Source organism: Penicillium taxi, assembly GCF_028828555.1.
Source record: "Penicillium taxi strain IBT 34144 chromosome Unknown utg000001l_segment0_segment0, whole genome shotgun sequence".
Classification (NCBI taxonomy): Eukaryota; Fungi; Ascomycota; class Eurotiomycetes; order Eurotiales; family Aspergillaceae; genus Penicillium; species Penicillium taxi.
Window position 1 is genome coordinate 1,482,970 of NW_026643203.1, and position 20,859 is coordinate 1,503,828.

Genomic DNA, 20,859 nt, shown 5'->3' on the forward strand with positions numbered 1-20,859 from the left:
CTAGGAAACCGGGCGCTCCGTCAGAGGTTGTTTGGCACACAGTCCTGTTCGCTTGAATTTGACCTCAGGTTCTGGCTTCCAGAATTTTTTGAAAATGGGGAACCTTCGCATCCGGCAGTGGCGAACTTTGACAATACAACCAGTGATGTTCAGGCTGCCTTCCCCTTGAGCGACACCCACCACGACCACATCCTGGACTGATAGAGGAGGAAGGAGGATATTTTATGCCACAGCATCGAGTGCTACACCAGTGCTTTCCAAACGCAGATGTTCGATTTCGATCTCGAATTCATATGGGTTCTGGAGAGTGACTCGGTAAGACGCAGGCTCATCAGCCACTGTAATTATTTCCAATGCCTTGCTGTTGGCCTTTGCAAAGGGATTGTACAGGAATGGATATTTCTTCGTTGTTTTGGAAGTTGTCGTGGCTGTGCTCAATTCGGCCTTGGTCCGCCTCATGGGTCTCTTGGGGTCTGGGAGTGCCAGTGACTGAACATCGCGTACCAGGAAATCATCCCAGTATTCGGCGACCATTTCCGAAGCACCCAATCTGGATCCGGCACCTACTGTTCGCTTGATGTTGTTCAAAAGACGGACTTGCTCGTCTTGTGGGAGATATGGCGGGTTTCGGTATCCATCTCCTAGCATGATATCTCCCCGGATGGTCTGCAAGAGCTCAACGGTGAAGCGAAGAACTCCATTGAAGTCAGGAAGTGCTTCGCAGCAGTTTATGCAGGCTTTCAGAACATCTATTTTCAAATTCAGATCGCCATATCGATCCAAAATTACATGTCTGAAGGCCCGTTCGGCAATGCTAGACACAGAGTCATATTCACTTCCTTCCTGCAATCCACTGACTGCGGAAGATTGGCTGGTTCTTTTCTCCCATTCATAGAAAGAAGAAGGCTGTACACCATAGATTTCTCCAATGGTCGCCAGGAGGTAACGCACGCTGCTCTCCATGTTTCCAGAACCCGTGTCAAGGGCGTTGACATCAAATGCTGTATCGCTAAGAGACGCCAACCCAGCAGCTGGGTGTATACCGACCTCTGCGGCACCAATTTTGCGCGCCTGGACCAGACTTGGTACCATCACAGAAAGAAGTTCGCGTAAAATAAATGCTTTCTTCCTAGGCAAGTCAAGGGTGTTCAAAACAGACACGACGCCAACAATGATAGGAACGGCATCGGTAGCAGGCAGATCTGCGCCTGGAGCCAGCGGCAAAGCCCGGTATAAAAAGTTGGCAATTTCAGCCTTTCGAAGCAACACGGTCCCGCGAGGAAGTTCTGGTTGGAGCAAGGGGACCAAAGTTTCGTTCATCACGATGTGCTTAAGAGCATTGTCATCTAAAGCCCCGTCACGCACACGAGCTGAAACCATCAATCCGGCCAACCGGATGACCGTTTCTGAGAATACCAGTTGAGGTAAGGGCTCGTCTGTAATATTGGCGGCGCGGGTATAGAGATTCAGGATATTGTTTGACAGGTCTGGCAAGAGGTTGGCCAAGTTATGCAAGGATACGACTCGGTTACCAGTGCTGCTGGGAGTAACTGAGTCTCTAGACGGCTTTGAAGACTTATCGGCAACTGGGTAGAGAACTGATGGAATCTATTGGCAGTCTGTTAGTGGCAATTTCGATGCTGTCGTATCTTGCCCACATACCTGGAAGTCCATTCCTGCCCAGCCGAACATGATCAAACAAAGAAGAATTGTTTCCAGAGCTTTGACGTGCCAGATGTAATCACTGCTTGCTCGGGCATTGTTAACCGCCTCCGTTAATTCTTTCAAGGCATCTGGCCACCTTCCTGCCTGCAGAAACAGTGTACCAATCACCACCCCGGCACGGCCTCGGATCCGATTTTTGGTCCTATCTGTAGCACTCATGTTGCTAACAAACATCCGGTCGCGGCTATGCTCTTTCGCGGACGCTATTGACGGAGTTCTGCTGCCAGAGTTTGTGCGGCTGGTCAGGTGGATTGAACGGGTGATCTCGTCAAATGTGGTGGGAGTTTCATGGTCACTAGGAGCCGGAGAGCTACCATTGGAGCTCAAGGGCGTGTCTTGGCCGCCACTCGGGCTCGAAGGTAGCTGTGCGGGGAGTGTCATTCGATTCAGTAGCCGGTCTACCGGCCGCGGCCTCAGCTCCGGGTTGCGATGTGGACCCCAAGAAAACGCCTTGGGTGATTCAATTGACGGGATCGCTTGGATGGTCTTCGCAAACTCGTCCAGTTCAGCGAGCAGGACTGCGGTCACATCGCAAAGAACGGTCTTCATCGTAGTAGCTTTGGATGCTTGTGGCGGAGGGACCCAAAGGACATTTTCTGGGCCGTTTGTAACCTTGTCCAAGCCCTCATAGTCGAATACCAATAGTTGGTTCACCAATGCTCGCGGATTCCTCTCCCTCACCCCGCCTAAGTCTTCCAGCAATTGATCAAGGCCTTCGGGGGTCGGATGCTTCTGTTTCTCGCCAGTGCTCGCTGGCAGCTCCTTTCCATCAGCTATCGCAATAACTACCAATGGCTCTCTGTATATTTCAAAGGGGAACAGTTCGAGGTGCGAGGTTGGAGGGACCGAAAACGCAAGGTCGTAGAGAATCAATCCAGTGGGAAATGCCAGCGGCGAGAACATGTCTGGAAAAGACTAGATCAGCACTTGTCGCATTTAATTCGTGGTCATCGGAGGTTTCGCGTACTTCTGTTTGGCCGCGCATCTGGACTGATATCCCCTAGCCGAACTACATTCTCGGCTTGTAGACGGGCAGCGAAACTGAGGAATCGCGAGCGCTTGATTTTGCCAATGGGAAGAAGAAGCGCCCTGAGGCGCACAGGCGTAATCGGAGATAGAGGGTGACACCCATCTCTGCTCGGAGCGATTTAGTTGACGGTTGGCGATATTAGGCCCGCATGCACAGAGCTGGTAAGCTCTCAAACCTCATGAGTTCCGGTGATGGAGCTAAACACCAGCCGAGATTCCCACGCAAGGAGTTTCGATATTGACCCCGCTCAAATAATATAACCAAACAACCAGCAAACTGCCAGATCTGCTGCTGTACTCCTGAGTCGAGAGCTCCGAACAACAACGGACATGATCCTGGTTATCTAATTATTGCGTAGTTGGCACACACGGGCTCCCGCAAGATACAGCGGGTACTTGTGTTGCCACGTTGTTTGTGTTGGGCTTCAGGTACCGGTACCTTGTCCGACCAGGGCGGAGAGCAATGGCAATTCAGGCTCCGATAACGATAAGCCACCACATCCTCCGCAGTCTCCGCGCATTTGGCCTTCTTCACTTTATTGCTCGTCTCTCTTTGCTCCTCTGTTTTTTTCTACAGTCTTTGCTTATTGTTATCTAGACTCTGCTCAGCGTTCTTCGATACCCGTGAATACTGCACCACTCCAATATCTCAACATTACATCGCTATTATCAGTCATACGGCCGCCTAGAGCCCCCGTGTTATCGGACCACACTTTTCTCCCAGGACATGAGATAGGATAAACGCACCGGCTTCCACTTCGTCAAGTCGGAATCTTCAGGTACCAAGGAACCTCGGCATAATGTCCGTGAAGGTTGACTACAACGCTTTGAGGGCCCGGACCATGGGGTCTGGAGCCGATGAGGAGGCTGTGACAGTAGATACTAGAGGGTTGATTTCCAAAGTCCTTGCTCGCTATTCGGGGAAATGGTAAGTGCCTATCATGGAACTATGAGACAAAGATGCTAATATACATGTCGTCCACAGGACAGTTCTACGAGAAATGATTCAAAATGCCGCCGATGCATCTGCAACGAAAGTCACGATAAAGTTTGAAACTATCCCATCAACCACAGTACCTTCGCCTACAACGAGTGATCCCACTGCACACTTGAAACACACCATTGCCAACCACACTCTACGGCGTCTCCTCGTGTCAAACAATGGATCTCCATTTAGCGAGAAAGACTGGGCAAGACTCAAGCGAATCGCTGATGGAAACCCAGATAGACAAAGATTGGTGCATTTGGAGTCGGCTTTTACAGTGTATTTGATGATTGTGAGGAGCCCTTCGTGTCGTCGGGTAATCAGGCTATGGCTTTCTACTGGAAGGGCAATGCTCTGTTCACCCGTCGATTAGACCTTGGCGAAGCTGCAAGCCCGGACACTACATTCGTTTTGGACTACCGGAATGATACATCTCCTGTTCCATCTCTACTGCAACTTTGCCAGTTCTTGTCTAGCAGTTTAACGTTTGTTTCTTTACAAGAGATTGAGCTATGGCTGGACGATTGGACTCTGCTTCGTCTCTCAAAGAAAACAGCCCCCAGCGTCGATGTTGCGATACCACGAGATATCGATACCAAAACGGCAGAAGGACTCATGAAAATTGTGAATGTCACTCGGGAAATTGCCCAGGTCGACGCGTCTTGGATGAAAATCGTCGAGTGGAATCCCAACGCAAGCATATTCCGCCTGGACAATATTCGCGATACAACAAGCTCATTGCGAAGCTTCTTTCCCAAATTCACACAAAGTGGACCAGAGAAACAGCCTGCCCAAAAGCCTGAGCTCGAACGTGCCGAGGACTCTGGTAAAATGAGCGCTATGCTCTCGGCATCAGTATTTTTGCACATCAACACAGCTTCTCTGCAGCCTTCAATCAGTAGAGACTTGGCGAAAGAGTTGGAAAGAGCAACCCGGAAGCCACCGCCGAAGAAGGCTACACTTGCGATCTTGACTCCTTCGTATGATGCGAGCATGGCGACTGAAGCGTCCTCGTCTCAGTCAGAAGTTCTCTCGTCTATCCTACCTACTAAATCTGGAAGGGTCTTCATTGGCTTCCCTACAGCCCAGACGACTGGCTTGAATGCTCATGTTTCTGCTCTATCTGTCATTCCTACTGTCGAGCGTGAGAGCATTGATCTCAACACTCGGTACATCAGCAAATGGAATCTCGAAATGCTACGCGCTGTAGGAATCGTCTGTCGAATTGCCTGGTCTGCGGAGATGGCTACGATCAAATCGAAATTGGCAATGAAAATTGGCCCATCTCGCACCAAAGTCCGCGAAGATGATATTGTGGATGTTTTACCAGAGGCAATCCACACTGCAAACCAATTCGTGTTTCGTGAATCTACACCATCCTCCGTTTTGGGTCAGACAATCGAGGATGCTTTCTGGATGTGTAACAAGAACGCGTCCATTGAGGTTTTGTCTACCTGTGGCGTTATCCCAAGTCATCAGACACGCATTGCTCCTAAGGATCTAAGCTTCATGGATTCGATTCCCGCTCTGTCTGATGATTTTGTCAATGGCGCCAAAGAGTTTGTCAAGAGACTGACGGACTTTGGCTTAGTGACAGACATAACTGTCTCTGATATCAGACGCGAATTGGAATCCAATACCCTGCGGTCGAACCAGGTGGTTGAATTCATATCCTGGCTTGGCCGCAAATCTCTCATTGGCCAATTGGATCAGCTTTCAGTTCAAAGCTTACTGCGTGTAGCAGTGGCCAACGATGAGGATTCAGAGGGAGCTCCTACTCGCCTGATTATCTTTGCAGATATCAGTGAGTTTTTGAACCCCCAGCGCATTCCAACGGACCTTCCTATACCCCCTTCTGTCCTTCCATTCCGTTTCACCAAGTCATTGGGTAAGCTGGAACTGGAAGCTTTGGGTTGGGTCGAACTGCAGGTTGTTCCTTGGGTACACTGGATTGTTAGCAATTCTGGAAATCGCAGTTTTCTATCCATTGACCAAGATATCACGAAGACCGCCGCCTTCTGGGGTCAGGTTCTCCCTGTCTTATTAAATCAATAGGATGTCCTCAGTGCAGCGTCCAAGCAAAACGTTGTGAATATACTCCAACCCAAGACAGTGATCCCGACGAGGCTTGGAATGAAGCAACCTGCAGAGACATACTTTGCCTCTGTGCGCCTCTTCGATGACCTTCCCGTTATCCACGGTCTCAATGGCGTCAAGGAAAAAATTCTCACTTCGCTTGGTGTCCGTAAAACCGTGGAACTTGGTGTCATCTTCGATCGCCTCATCAACACTCCGGCCTTGGAAGATAGCAAAGGTGGAGTTGCACCAAGAAAATGGAACCACGTTGACCTTATTCGTTATCTTACCTCTGTGCGTGAGGATATCCCGGCAAAGGATATCCAGAGGTTGAAAGGCATGAGTATCTGTACTGCCGAGAGTGGAAGCATTTCTGACGGTACCCGGTACAAGATCTCCGAGCTGTATGAGCCAAAGGATGTTTTCCGTTCTCTTGGTCTACCGATCATAGACTGGCCTGGCATCTACAACAGCAATAGCAATGAGGGTAAATTCCTCACAATGATGGGGCTGAAGAGTCATCCACCCGCTGTGGAACTCATTCGACTTATGGCCGCGGGGAGCACAGAAAAGGACAGCAAGGCCACCAAGGCGCTGTCATACTTCCTCGCAGAGCATCATACAAGCGGATATGCCGAGTTTGATATAGGTGCGGTGGCAGTACCCTTCCTGCCTATTGAAGGCTCCAATAGCCTAGGCGTGCCTCAAAAGTGTTTCACCGACGAAGGCGCAGCTTTGTTCGGCTTCAAACTCCTTCGAAAGAATCTGCATCCCCATGCTTTGAAATTGGGAGTCAAACCCCATCCCCCTATGGCAGATTGCCTTCACATTCTCGCACAGCAGCCTCCTGCCAACAATTCCGATGCCCGGACCGTGTTCAAGTATCTAGCGGGCAGAGCCTCGGAAATTAGCCCTCAAAGCAGGGAGCGCACGGGAAAGAGTCCAATTGTCCCGGTCGTTGTTCGGGACCAATACGAAAAACGTGCTAAAGTTCGGCTCGTGGCACCTCAATTGTGCTATCTTGGCGAAGGGGGTCAGTACAAGGAAATTTTCGATTACGTCGATTTTGGCGAAGTGGCAAACCTTTTCCTTATGGCTCTTGGTTCAAAGCCGGAGCCTTCCATCGTGGAGATTGCACGGATGTTGGTCAAGGAACCGACTCGCATCAACGCTACGTTCCAAAGCTCTGAGAAGTATCTCATGCTTCTCAGAACTCTTGCAGAACAACTCCCGACTTTAAAACGAGACAAGGAGCTTTTCTTGGATATGAGGAAAGCCAAATTTCTTTATGCCAGCCGGGATCTTCCCTCGAGCACGGTTGATCAACCCAAAAATGAAAAGTCATCTCTCCGCGATCTCAATGAGGAAGATGACGATGGAATGGACATCAGACAATGGGAATTGACGTCTGCCAAAGACATCCTCGTGGTTGACGATTTCCAAAGTTTCAATCTATTCAAGGAGCATATTTTTGCTACACCCCAGGAAGAAACTTTAGAGAACTTTTACACTGCTCTTGGTGCCACTGCACTGAGTGGGCTTGTCGAGGAGAGAGTTAGCATCGGCCAACTAACGCCTGATCAAACATCTGCGCGTCAGATGCGAGTATCCTTACACGCTCACCAGGGTCAGTAACCTTGGCAGTGTGCTTAAAAACATAGGGAAATATGAAGAGGCGTAAGCGACGCATCGACGGGTATTGGAAGGAAGAGAGAAGGTGCTTAGACGCGAGCATGCTGAAACAGTAACTAGTCTCGATATTTATTAGACTTCTAGATTAACATGGGAAACTTGAAGAGACTTCATAATCCTAGACTTGTATCTGTCGGATTTCGTATAGTACTAGCATACATGGAGATATAATACCATGATTGGCCATCTTTCCTACAGCAATATACCCTCATAGTTTGATACAGTCCTGAAGCTCTTCTACTAGAGCTATTATTCCTAAAAGCAGGTCATCTCCTGTAGATATCCACCACTAAATTCTTGTGCACATAGTGCAATATTACGTAGCAAGATACTGTATCATACAAGGTGCATTTTACGGCGCGCCTGAGTAGTCCTTTATCTAAGGAGTTTACTGCTACTACGCCCCCACCCCAAGGCCTCCTAAATCCTAGATCTCTACCCCATTTATCTTAACTATCTTAGAATAATTGGGAATTAATATGGGGATCCTGTGTCTGTTTTAGTTTCATTCCGCCCAATTAGGCTCAGCGTTTGTATTCTGAGAAAATTACGGCATAAAACCCGGCAGAAATAGTAAAATGAAGCACAAATTAATAGAAATTAGGCAAAATCAGGTAAATAAATTGAGGCTTTTTACCGCCTACGGTCGAGCTTCCGATCTCTCATCCTTGCCAAATAGTCATCCGCCGAGCTCGTGATGGATCGTCTTAAAAGATACCAAGAAACTGATGAAAATGATGACACAGTGCGAATACTCCAAGCTTTTCTCTTGCACCTACCACTAGAAGGAAAGCGCAATCTAGAACGAGACATCCGAAAATTCGAACTCGATTCTGATGTCAAGAAACATATGATGTCATTAGTCTTCCACTTGCTTCTGCCAATGAGATCGCGCAAAACTCCGGTCACAACACCACTTTCGCCTTGCCCCGATGTGCAAGCAGATGTCGAAGAGCAATACTCCGAACTAATCCAAGCACAAAAACGCCTAAAGGTCTTGAAACAAGAGTGTCTCCTTCGAGATGGAAATGCGTGCACAATCAGCCAAGTACGTGATCGTGAAACAGTTTCGGCTGATGAAAACATAAAATTCCGCTGCCTCACTCAATGCGCCCATATCCTCAGGTTCTCGTTATCAACATGGAATTCTGATGCATGGGCCAGGGAGCGATCCGTAGTTTGGGTCGCCCTTCAGCGCTGCTTCCCAGCACTCGACTCACTGGCAGTTCGATTTAGGCATTCAGACATAAATGACCATCGCAATAACGTTACGATGGAAACAATGCTTCATGTAATGTTTGGCGAGTTTAGCTTTTCTTTGATGCCTATTGATGGCCGTGTTGACGAGTACTCCATAAAGCGTTGGGGGGAACCGAACACACTCGATTATTATCTTTCAACAGACATCACAACGGTGAAGTTCAATAATCACGGAACCCGATTTGACTTACCATCTCCCGATCTTCTTAAAGTCCACCCCATCGTCGCAGAGATATTTCATGCATCCGGACGAGCAGACTTTATCACCAACATTCTTCGAGATATGGACGACGAGGGTATCTTCGCGGAGAATGTATCCTCAGACTTGTCGGAAATGCTCTGGGCTTCTGATCTTGCATACTTGGGTGAGGGCGATTACACCTGCGTTTTTGTCCCTGTCTAATGTGTTTTTTGAACTTTTAGCCGAGCTCTAATTATTGGGGAAGTTACTCTTTGCTAACTACATGGTACGTATTCTCTATTTTGGCTTTAACTCTCGATTAGCTATTAATATTCTCGATTAACTAACTAGATGGTCATTATTAATCTTGGCCAGATATTAACTAACTATTTCTTGCTCTTTACCACTCACTTGCAGATCAATCAGCATAGACGAACCCTCCAATCATGGAAAGTTCCCCGGAATCCAGAATGTGATCATTCAATTTCAATTGGCTGCTGACAGTCATATGTCAGACTTATTTGATTTGCAATGACTTGGATAACTCCTCAAAATCATTATGAGATTGGGATCTTCCCTTGGCAAGTAGTTTAGCACCATATGAGCCCGATGGCTTCAATTCCTAAATCCAGGAACTGAGGACGGCATAGCGACGATTAACAGTGGTCACAGATTAAAGAATCAATGGACATATACCAACGGATGAACTCCTGAGCTAATGACCCGGAGGATTTGAACTAAGACCTATTTCGTAGCCAATTATCCCGTTTTGCTCGATAAGCGCATCAGTTTTTCTTTCCACCTAAGGATGCTTATATCGTAAATGAGGGGACCTTACTCCTTCCATAGTTTTGCGTGTTACTTGTACACCCTTTTGGTCTTTAGAATCGTCTTATCTTTATCTCGAATCGCATCTTCGTGTGCCTGCGCTCCGAAAACATAACCTATGTTTGCTAAATTTTTGCGGTGCTTCTCTTTGGCGATCTCGTCCCGTCGATGGAGCTACCTAAGTAACCTTGGAAGCTCCCAGTTCCACCAAAAAGCTTGTGTATAGCAGTCAGCTTAGGGTATTACTCAGTTTTTGATTTTTGATCTCATATCCGAGGCCCGTTTATCTCTTTCAATAAATCTGCTTATCTAGTTGAATGCCAAATACCTAGGTCCCGAGGTCTACTAGAAGCAGATGAAAACTTGGAAGAACCAGGCCTGAGTCTGAACTGGCGTTGCAATATCTACACAATCTTGGAATGAGCTTTTCTCATAAAGCATCTTCGGCTTTCAAATGGCTGCTCTTCATTATCAGCAGTTGGAAGGAGGCAGATTCTGCAAGCGGGTGATTGTATATACCCATGGACATATCATTTGTATGGCTTCGTATTAATAATTTACATGCAGCCGTGGACCTGAGCATAGAGGAATTACAGATTCTTTTCCAAACCTGAAGGTCCCAAGGTTATCGCGTCAAAAGAATTGATATAGTGTCAACCAAGCTCTAAGGTCTCTCGGGTAATAGTCTCCTTGTATCGTATCGTGGATGTTATGATCTTTATTATATAAGTATATCACGTTTATTGAAATCATGTGAGAATAAGTGTCAGATCTTAAAACAAGTTTGAAAAATATCAAGAAGCCCACATGAATATACCCATGGAATACATGCAATAATCAAATAGTACCAATATTCCAAAGTTGAAATACATCGAGGATTTAAAATCAACCTGGTATAAATTAATGTAATCAGCGGTTATGGGCCTGAATACAGAGATGACATCCATAGATCGTATCTAGATTTTTAAAGATAGCATCCCATTAAAATGGATGACACCGCCGAATATATCTAAATATAACCAGGGGCCAACAACCATAGAGAAGGGTATACATATGAGTCCCCGGGTATTCGACAATTATGTACCTAGGCATGTCAATTGCCTGACACCAATATTTGATGCGGGCCTCACTGTTTTCAATCGCTCTATATTCTACAGTATAGTTCAACAGACTGAATGTGTTCACGAAGTAAGCACGGCGATGTCAACGTTTTCAACCCGCCACATGTACCACATAAATAGACTCCTAATCAACCCAGTCAGAGACAGCCTGGAGTGAGATCTGATGAAAACATACCTAAAGGGCGCGAACTTTGCAGCAAGCTCTAGCATGTCTTTTTCCGCCATATACTTGAACTTACCACCGCCTTTTGCCTTCAACTTGCTGACATCGCGACCTGAAAAGGCAGCACAGCCACGTCTTAGGCAAAGTCAGCTATATAGCTCACTGCCCATACCAAATGTAGCAAACCCCAGAGGTAATAGAAACTTACTGCACGCCGAGATCCCCAACTGAAAAGATATCAATGCGCTTAAGAGCAAAGACGGCAAACATTTCAACAGACCACTTCCCAAGCCCTCTTACAGCAATCAACTTCTCAAAAAGCTCCTCATCACTCGCCCGAGCCAGCATCTGCGCACTCAGCTCTCCGCTCGTAAACTTCTCCGCCAACCCCTGAATATACTCCGCCTTACGCTGCGATAGACCTGCAGTACGCAGCGTGGCAATATCACACCGGGCGACATCTTCAGGCAAAGGAAACAGCGAGCGTTCTGGATTCGCGCCATCAACGCTATTTTGCAAGTCGAACAACGCCAGGAATTTATTTCGGATGGATTTTGCAGCCGCCCCTGAGACTTGTTGGCCGATTATACTACTTGTCAAGCTGTTGAATGGTTCGATCTGCTCTGCTAGGCCTGCGGGAGAGAATATTGGACAGGGGTTTTCGTCAATGACCTTCTTAAGGCGCGGATCTATGGCTATGAGGTGGGCAATTGCTTCGTCGAGTAATGTCCCAGTTGTGGCATTCGGGCGTGGCAGTCCTGTCTTTGAGGGCGATGCATCTTCGACACTTAGTGGGTAGGCGACGACTGAGGAGCCGTGGGGTGTGAGGAGGGTTACGTTTGTGCGATGCGGGTCAACTGGGCGATCGAGTGGAGGGGGTGTGAGAAGTCTGTCGTTGAGGGGATTAGTAGTTGGAGGCTCTGGAGACCAGTATGAGCTCGAAGTCTCTGGCTTTGCCTCGACGACTTTAGGAGCTGGCTTTTTGGTGGGAGGTTTGCGGTGTTTCGAGACTCCGTTATTTTGGACTCGGGTCACTTTTAGTGCTGTAGTGCCTACTGGGTTAATGTTGGGAAGAGAAGCCAGGCGTGTAGAGCGTCTAAGTGCCATTGTAGTGATTGAGATATGAAGGCACTCGATATAATTGAGAGCATGGATTGATTACTATTAAGATGGAGTGGAGATGAGTTGACGCATGCCAAGACATCTTGGCGGGTTTGTGAGTTTTGCCTTCTTCATGAGGACTATGAACTTGAATCTACCTAGGATAATAAATTTAAGGAGTAAGTTAGAATACTTTCTCCTCTTCAAAGCTGAAGGAATATTGCTAGTTTCTTGACATCCACGCAATCAACCGGAAGTTGGTGCCGGAACTTGGAGGAATTGATACTGAGACTTGATATTTTAAGAGTACCCCTTACCTAATTGGGAAAGGTAGCTGTTCTAGTCGAGAACTGTACTGTCATTGGTGGATCCCAAGGCAACAAAGATATGACTAAAAATATACACGGTATTTATGCATCTATGGAGAAAAAAAAAAAAAGTATATCATTACCATCTCAGATAATGTGGTACAATTGGACTGAATGTTCTCCATACTTTGCCTCCCTACCAGGGTTCAGGGGACATGAGTTACTACTATGTATCGGTAATATGCTACCCAATTTACCTAGAGAGTACAGACAACAAAATAACGAGCTTGCGTCAGCACCAGATTAACCTTTCGTAAGCTTTAGAAGGAGGAGACTTGGAAGGGAAATGAATACAAGTGGATATGTTGTAATTATGATCCACCAACAAGATCTCGTTGTGAAGTACTGTGTACCACCATTGTGTAGCCGAAGACGCGAGCCACTGGGCACGCCCCCGAACTTAACTAAAAAGCTTCGTATTAGCCAAATCACGAGAACCTAATTGATACAGTCGTGCATTGATAGAGATCCATTTTTAGCATATACAGTTATCTCCAGGGCCCGGAGAATGCTGCCTTCCCCCCCCTTATTTCTCGTTCACATTCTTAGAATGAGAAGGAAGCAATAACGCACGAGCCAGGAATGTGTGCAATTCCGTATTGAAACGAACAGTGAGGCCGTGAGGTATCCATAGTGGCGTTGACCGTTGACAGGTCGAATCTCCCGGGCTGGAGCCGACGGAGAGGTATCGCTCCACATAGAAGAAACTCCACTGCCTTGATTCTGTTTGAAGATTGGCAGAGATTTCTGATAGGCGCAGCATGCAGTTCATCGCTGGCAATGTCGATGCGAAGACAGAGGTACGGAGTAGAGAAACCTGAAACAAGGAAATATTACATGTATTTCAGATACCTGTAAAATAACATTGCATGATGTGACCCAATTGACTCAAGAATTGACCCAAACTTGGAAGAATCGACCCAAAATCTGAGACTTCCTTTGGAGTACCGAGTTGTGAGATAGCCGTTACTTACTACTTACACAATCGTGGGAAACTGTCAAAGCTATGGAATCCTGGCAGCGAAACGGTAATCAATCACGGAGCTTCTACTGTAAGGGTCGAATTGATCAACATCGAAGATCTAGGCCAATGCAATCTATCCAAGACTGGAGACAGGATCTCAGAACAGATATCATTGCAGCCCCAGAGCCTGGATCTACACTTTTCCACATGAAGAGCAAGGGAATATAGTGATTCACAAGAAGTTTTCGTACTTTGTGTAGATAGATAAATTAAGCTTAAGAGGGAAAAGAAAGGAGTCATTAGCACTACAACTGCTATTCCATAGTACTGCAGGGGTTGCTGAGGGGATAGAATTATTTGGACGGCCTCGGATGCCCGAGGGGAAAGTACCTCAAATAAGAAATCGGCATTTCAGAAGTACAATTCATTCCAACGTACCAATGAGAGATGGAGCATACCAGAGCTATGATAGCGGTAGGGGGGGGGGGTGAAGCGGATCCCTGGAGGCTTGAATTTGGATACTTTGCAAATTCAGATCATAGTGTAAGGTCCAATGGTATATCCCATAGTCCATTAATCAAGTCCCACACATGGCAAATCCTTCAAGATCAAGTAAAATTAAATGCTAATCAGGGGGAAGTTGCATGACGACAAGAGATATGGGGCCGTTGATGAACCCGACAAAGTACGGTAATGTACGAGTACGAAATAAATTATGATAGATTAAATAGCCCATTCGGGAAAGAGGTGGTTTTACTGTTCTGGATTCTACGAGTTGAATTGATTATCTTTCTTCTACTACTACGACTGCTCAACAATGAACCTCGAAATGAGTTCAAATTTCCCAGAAACTAGTGGTATTTTATTATGTTGTACAACCGTGGAATATGAAATATGCATGCAGTATTGTACTTTCAAAACCCGTTCCCAGTACAAAGACGTTACCATATTACATACTCCGTACTCAGGAACATACCCAGGTAATCATGAGCCACGGACGCTTCATGTAATCAATAGTCATATACGGAGTAGTCATAATCTGGTACCGAACTGTACCATATTATCATACCAAAATGAACAGGAGATTGGGATTTGAATCAAGACTCCACTAATGGAGAATATAGATGGAGAATAGATGGAGAATAAATGGAGAAAGGGGGGAATCAAAGACGTCCAGTGGTTTAAGTGTGAAACTGGAAACAACACTAATAAAGAACCTGCAGTTCTTTAAAACAGGATTCTGTACCGGCTGTATTGTATTCCAGATTGGGTATTGTGTTAGTTTACCCCTTGTATTCCTTGTATTTATACAGACAAAACAAATTCTCCACCTGCGCCTCCTTTCTCTTATTTCTTCTTTCTTTCTCCCAAACTCGTCCATTCGTTCTTTCCATTGAATCTCAACGCCGCTTCCCTTTCGTTGAAGCCGTCACTCTCGTTTTTTTCTTACTTCCCCAATCACCTTATTAATCCTCATACTTTGTACGTTTCAGCTCTCATCTTCTCATCACCCCCTGTGTTGTGCTTTCTGTTTTCTGAACTTGCTTTTTAACACGGTCGCAAAACAGACATCGTCCATGTCTTTCACCAAGTACATTCTGCCTGCTCTGGCAGCGACTCAGCTCGCCTTTGCCAAGTCCGACGACAGTGAGTATTCCTAATTACCTCCTCCACAAATGGGTTGTAAACTGACCTCTCCCCCCCCCCTCCACAGCCTGCAGTACAGATACCACTATCTCCTCCCAGAGCGATGCCGATGCCATCGCCAGCTGCTCCGTCTTCGACGGTGATCTGACCATCAAGAAGGACTTCTCCGGTGTCTTGTCTCTGGCTGGTATTGAAAAGATTACTGGTGCTCTCTCTTGCACTGGTGGCACTAATGTCACCAGCATCACCGCCGCCAACCTGGGTTCCATTGGCAAGGCTTTCACCCTCAGCAGCCTGACCCAGCTCTCCACCCTCAGCTTCGCAAACCTCTCCTCCGTTGGCTCTATCTCCTGGGAGGCTCTCCCCGAGCTTTTGTCTCTGGATTTCTCCACTGGTGTCACCGAGGCTGGTGATGTCAGCATTGTCAACACTGGTTTGACCTCCCTCGGCGGTATCTCCCTTAAGACTGTCGGTCTCTTCGACATTGAGAACAACCGTGGCCTGAAGACCGTCAACATCAACAACCTGATGAACGCCACCGATCTGATCAACTTCTCCGGAAACTACGACCAGCTCGAGATCGATCTCCCCAACCTCGGCACCGGTACCAACCTTACCCTCCGCAACATCTCCAGTGTTTCCGTTCCCTCCCTCGAGAAGCTGACCGGTCAGCTCGGTTTCTGGGGCACTGATTTCAAGTCCTTCTCCGCTCCCAACCTGACCGCTACCGGTGACATTGTCTTCATGGACAACGCCAAGCTTACCAACATCAGCTTGCCCGTCCTCAAGACCATCAATGGTGGTTTCTCCATCAGCCGTAACGACAAGCTGGACACCATCTCCACCCCCAAGCTCGAGACTGTCACTGGTGCCATTGACTTCACCGGTACCTTCAACACGTAAGTTCACTACATGCACCATTTTTCTTCATATACAATTCCCTAACTCTTCAATAATAGTGTCGACCTTGGCTCCCTTGAGCGCGTTGCTGGTGGATTCAACCTGCAGAGCACTGAGGGCAAGTTCGAATGCTCCACCTTCAAGACCTTGCAGAGCGAGGGTGTCATCAAGGGTACCTACAGCTGCAAGGCTACTACCAACAACCCCACCACCTCCAGCGGCAAGTCCGGTACTTCCTCTTCCACCACCTCCAGCTCCACCGCTGCCGCTAGCACCAGCACTGGTGCTGCCTCTATCAACGGTGTTGCCGTGCCCGTGGCCGGTGTCGCTGCCGCCTTCTATGCCTTCGCTCAGCTTTTGTAAGGGTGTTGAATTTGTTATTTGTCCCTATGTTTTTTCAAAGAGAGTAGCTCTGGAAAAATTGTAGAAGCAAACGGTTTACCAATGTGTCTTAATTGCAGTTCTTATGATAATAATTCTGTCTTCGTGAGGAAAATTCGAAACATGAATTCTGTCCTCGGGAGACAATCCCCCTTCCCTACCCTTTTGATAAGACGTTATTACCCCTTGTTCTTTTTTTTCTTTCATTGTTACCATATCTGTTTACTAGAGCGCTCGCTTTGTTCCAATGTATGCGGTTACAGTTGTAGCCCTTTCGTTCCCTCCACTAGAATTTCTTTCGTTTTTTTCCTTCTCGCTGACAATCAACCTTCCATAAATTATTTCCAGTAGATCAATTCGTCTTGAATAGTTAAGTGTGAGAAACCCAGTCGACCGGGGTATGAGATAGATACGTAGGTACGGAGTAGACATGTACCTACTTAGGTACCCAAATTCTCAACTAAGCAGATGCAGGCTAGATTTAGATAAGTTCCAATATTGATATAAAAGTCCATCAGCTCGGATTTCATTCTTCAGTCGAAATTAGTTGTTCGTCGTGTAGGGAGATGTCCACTATTGGAAACTGGGTACTCCGAACTATTCGTAATAAATATTACAGCCTCAGAAGATTCACATTTCAATTGTTGAAAATATGTATACCTAGCTAGTTGGGCAGTCTCTTCCGCCTGGGCAGTCAGGGCTCCAATACCTAGTGGAATATATGAAGCCCTAGAGGTTATTCAGCTCGGGGGCGGTGATATATAGGTACAACCAGCCATGGAGGTTTCCATCGCTCTTCTCCCTAAGTTTCCACCGCCGAAATGGAACTTTAGAAGATTTACATTCTTAACAAGGCTCAGGTGTCTAAAGACGAGGATGAATGGTTCCAAGGTCTTCGAGGGGCGTCAGACTTCAATTGAATAAAAAATACCTTGTAGGTAGCAATTTTGATTTCACCTGAGCAGAAGCAGAAAGGTGAGACTGGAGGAAATGCCTGCGTGATCCTAAAAGACCTTTTCCTTTTGGTCAGATTTTCGCCGCGCTGCAACTTTTGATTCCTACGTTACAGCTGGAGGTAACAAGGATGGATTGAGCTTTTAAGGGGAATGAGCTTCTTTATGAGATGTACGGTAAAGCGCGCCCATGTGTCAATGGTTAGTGGCCAATTGACATATTTCGAAGGTCATTTGAAGTCGGGAATCTATTTTGCTGCAATTACTGTCGGTGAAGGTCAAGCCCACTTGAGAAATTAGCTCGCCAACTGAAGGCGATGTCAAAATCGTAAGTGGAGGTCGAACAAAGAAAATAAATTTGTACAGTATCAGTACACAAACATTGGATCAGCCACCTCCGCCAACGGCCAATCCATACAAGGCGCCAAAAGAAATCTTAATGTCTAGGAGTGAACAACTCTGTCGTCCTTGAATCCCATCAGGGTTGGGTTTTGGTGATAGATTGCAGCATGAATTAAAGTCACAATTTACTTGCGGACGGTCAGGTTGTCGAGGTCCTCGCGCTCCTTGTTCTCCTTCTCAATCTCGCGGATGATGGGGCTCAGGTACTCAACATCCTAATTGGTGCATGTAATTAGTATAATGTTGATAAAACAGTGATATAAAAGCATTGGACATGAGTGACAAATCCTTGCAACGGGATTGGCCAATATGGGGCCGAATGCGGGGAGGTCGAATTTCGATTTGAAGGGACTCACCTCGTGGGGCTGGATCTGCTCAGCAGGTGGGAGGAGGGTGTGCGAGATGGAGCACTGCAATTGATAAATTTATTAGTCTTCAAGTCGCGGACCAGAGCTGATGGCCGTGAACGAACCTGGAATGCGCGGCGGATACGGAAGACACGGTCGTAGGCCTCCTTGGAAGGGAGACGCTTGATGGCCTTCTGGACGGTCTCACTCTCCTCGGGGATCAAGTCATCGAACCTAGGCAGTGGGTTAGAGGCTGTAGTAGACGATGAAGACAGATGCGGCATTCGGAAGACCGAGGGTAACATATGTGACATGTTGGCAATGAGGGACGAGGAGAAATTCGCTAAGGCTGTACATGTCGCAAATGCTTCGTGGTCTTCGATTGCTGTGGTGACAAGAGATGGGGTCCTGGAGAAGGGCGATACTTACTTCAATCCGAGTTTCCGGTAGCCAGCGGCGTCGGTGTACCAATGGGCCAGGGGAGTCATCCAGCGCTTGAGCCAGGGGCGCTTGACAATGTAGTTGGCGACGGAGGGAGCAGACATTTTGGATCCCGGGTATCCAGACGAATGATTTGGGGGAGAGGAGATTGGAAGGGGCGGTCCGGCTGAACACGAGTTGTCCCGGGATGAGGTTGTGTAAAAACGGAGCTTGATGCGCTAGTCCGTATGTGTAGTAATTATGGCCTGGGATTACAGGCAGCAATACCACGTGATATCTCAACTGAGAGCCTTTAGCCTCAGGCTCCGATAGATTGCGAATAATTAGGACTCCACCTACCATTCAATTCATAATCCATTCGACCTCTCTTCACTCCACCCTTTCGGCTACTATCGACCTACAGGGTGTGGGGAAATCAACTAACTCCGGTTACGACTGTAAAGCTCTTGCCCAGAAGCCCACCCCCGCTCATATTCGTGCCCCGTGCATATTCGTAGAACATCACATCCCAGATCGATTCGGTAGCCATCGGCTCCAACTCTCTTCGATAGAGTCCTTCAAAAATTACTCACGCCTCCTTTTCATCCCTCCGACTGGATTGCCAAAAAAAAAATAACATTCATCTGCCCTCCTTTATCGAGATTCAAATCGGGTTCTTGGGTTCCGGGTCGAGCACCCGATATGCTCGAGTCCGGGAGCCCTCGGTGAACAAAGCGGACAAACAAACGTGAGCGCCTACTATAGCACACAATGCAACCAGAAGACAAAAGCAGCGAGGCTGCCAGCAATCCCAAGCAGCCAGGCCTCCGTTCAGAAAATACTCCGTATGATCCTCACGTGCAAGTAGCCAATGCATCTTTGAGCTCCAATTTCACCACCCGCCTAGCCATCTTCTCAACCAGGATCCCTGACTTCTATATCGCTCCTATATGCGGTGCCAGTGCTGGTGTTGCTTCTGGTATCGTGACATGCCCTCTCGATGTGATCAAAACCAAGTTACAAGCCCAAGGCGGCTTTGCCAGACGGGGAGGTGGTCCTGTCGACGCCAAGGTACTATATCGAGGAATGTTCGGCACTGGAAGAATGATCTGGAGGGAAGCTGGTATTCGGGGTCTTTACCAGGGACTGGGTCCAATGCTGTTAGGATACCTTCCTACATGGGCAGTCTATCTAGCAATATATGACCGGTCTCGCAAATACTTCTACGAAAAAACAGGTAGATAATCTGACTTCAACATACGACCTGCTGAAAAATATGCTGACCAAATTGCAGATAGCTGGTGGTTATCTCGAGGCTATGCCTCAATAAGCGCCGGTGCTTGTTCGACAATTGTGACGAACCCTATCTGGGTCATCAAAACAAGACTCATGTCACAGAGCCTTAAGCAGAACAATGAAGGCTTCCGAGCACCCTGGCAATACAAGGGCACATTGGACGCTGCCCGCAAGATGTATCAAATTGAAGGCCTTCGTTCATTTTATTCCGGCCTTACTCCGGCTCTGCTGGGTCTCACTCACGTGGCCATTCAATTTCCTCTCTATGAGTACCTAAAGACGGCATTCACCGGCTATGGCATAGGAGAAACTCCCGAAGATGGTACCACTCATTGGGCCAGTATCTCATGTGCCACATTTATAAGCAAGGTCTGTGCAAGCACAGTAACCTATCCCCACGAAGTTCTTAGAACACGACTGCAAACTCAACAACGCACAATTCCTGCTCAGTCACCAGAAGAAATCTCTTTCCGTGGGGGTCTCAATCATCCCCATGACCGTGGTCGGCCACGGTTCGCATCGTCATCCGATGGGATGCCCAGTCGCCCCCGATATAGTGGACTTGTGCGCACTTTTCAGACCATTTTACATGAAGAAGGCTGGCGTGCTTTCTACTCTGGAATTGGAACCAATCTGTTCCGGGCCATCCCAGCTGCTATGACGACTATGCTTACATATGAATATCTGCGGCAGTTTTTCCACAACCTCCAGCATGAGGGTGAGTTAAAGCTTCATGCAGAAGATCAGACTGCAGGAATCTCTAGCATCTGATGGAAAAAATGATACAAGAAGCTTGTTAACTTCTACTACTTTCTACTACCACCTAAACTCCAATTTTCTGCCTTGCACATGAGTGATGTGTTCCTTTGTCCCATTGACAACTCGGCTTTTTTTCTCTACTTGTATAGACCTGGAGGACTCCGATCATTTCCAATTGGGCGCTGTCTCTGGGCTTACTCTCTGTACCTTCAAAATATTTCCTGGGGATATCCGGCATAAACAGGAGTGTTTTTTTACGTG

The 20,859-nt window shown here is 47.2% G+C and overlaps 7 protein-coding genes across 7 annotated transcripts; 4 read left to right on the forward strand and 3 right to left on the reverse strand.

Moving 5' to 3' along the window:
* Window positions 1-222: 222 nt before the first annotated feature.
* On the reverse strand, window positions 223-2,628 carry N7495_000547 (uncharacterized protein; the record flags this gene model as incomplete). The annotated part of the gene is made up of 2 exons (XM_057203217.1): window positions 223-1,608; window positions 1,663-2,628. The coding sequence occupies 2 exons, from the start codon at window positions 2,626-2,628 to the stop codon at window positions 223-225; spliced, it is 2,352 nt and encodes a 783-aa protein (XP_057067290.1).
* A 926-nt stretch (window positions 2,629-3,554) lies between these two features.
* Window positions 3,555-7,450, forward strand: N7495_000548 (DUF3684 domain-containing protein; the record flags this gene model as incomplete). Its single annotated transcript, XM_057203218.1, has 4 exons — window positions 3,555-3,682; window positions 3,740-4,016; window positions 4,037-5,767; window positions 5,795-7,450. 4 exons carry the CDS (start codon window positions 3,555-3,557, stop codon window positions 7,448-7,450), a joined length of 3,792 nt encoding a protein of 1,263 aa, XP_057067291.1.
* A 754-nt stretch (window positions 7,451-8,204) lies between these two features.
* On the forward strand, window positions 8,205-9,170 carry N7495_000549 (uncharacterized protein; the record flags this gene model as incomplete). Its single annotated transcript, XM_057203219.1, has 1 exon — window positions 8,205-9,170. The coding sequence occupies one exon, from the start codon at window positions 8,205-8,207 to the stop codon at window positions 9,168-9,170; it is 966 nt and encodes a 321-aa protein (XP_057067292.1).
* Window positions 9,171-10,957: 1,787 nt separating this feature from the next.
* On the reverse strand, window positions 10,958-12,167 carry alkA (DNA-3-methyladenine glycosylase II; the record flags this gene model as incomplete). Its single annotated transcript, XM_057203220.1, has 3 exons — window positions 10,958-11,021; window positions 11,073-11,195; window positions 11,269-12,167. The coding sequence occupies 3 exons, from the start codon at window positions 12,165-12,167 to the stop codon at window positions 10,958-10,960; spliced, it is 1,086 nt and encodes a 361-aa protein (XP_057067293.1).
* A 2,903-nt stretch (window positions 12,168-15,070) lies between these two features.
* On the forward strand, window positions 15,071-16,403 carry ecm33 (GPI-anchored protein Ecm33; the record flags this gene model as incomplete). The annotated part of the gene is made up of 3 exons (XM_057203221.1): window positions 15,071-15,140; window positions 15,208-16,039; window positions 16,100-16,403. The coding sequence occupies 3 exons, from the start codon at window positions 15,071-15,073 to the stop codon at window positions 16,401-16,403; spliced, it is 1,206 nt and encodes a 401-aa protein (XP_057067294.1).
* Window positions 16,404-17,901: 1,498 nt separating this feature from the next.
* N7495_000552 (ubiquinol--cytochrome-c reductase subunit 7) lies at window positions 17,902-18,668 on the reverse strand (the record flags this gene model as incomplete). The annotated part of the gene is made up of 4 exons (XM_057203222.1): window positions 17,902-17,991; window positions 18,133-18,186; window positions 18,249-18,531; window positions 18,553-18,668. 4 exons carry the CDS (start codon window positions 18,666-18,668, stop codon window positions 17,902-17,904), a joined length of 543 nt encoding a protein of 180 aa, XP_057067295.1.
* A 646-nt stretch (window positions 18,669-19,314) lies between these two features.
* N7495_000553 (uncharacterized protein) lies at window positions 19,315-20,610 on the forward strand (the record flags this gene model as incomplete). Its single annotated transcript, XM_057203223.1, has 2 exons — window positions 19,315-19,780; window positions 19,838-20,610. The coding sequence occupies 2 exons, from the start codon at window positions 19,315-19,317 to the stop codon at window positions 20,608-20,610; spliced, it is 1,239 nt and encodes a 412-aa protein (XP_057067296.1).
* Between the last annotated feature and the right edge of the window lie 249 nt (window positions 20,611-20,859).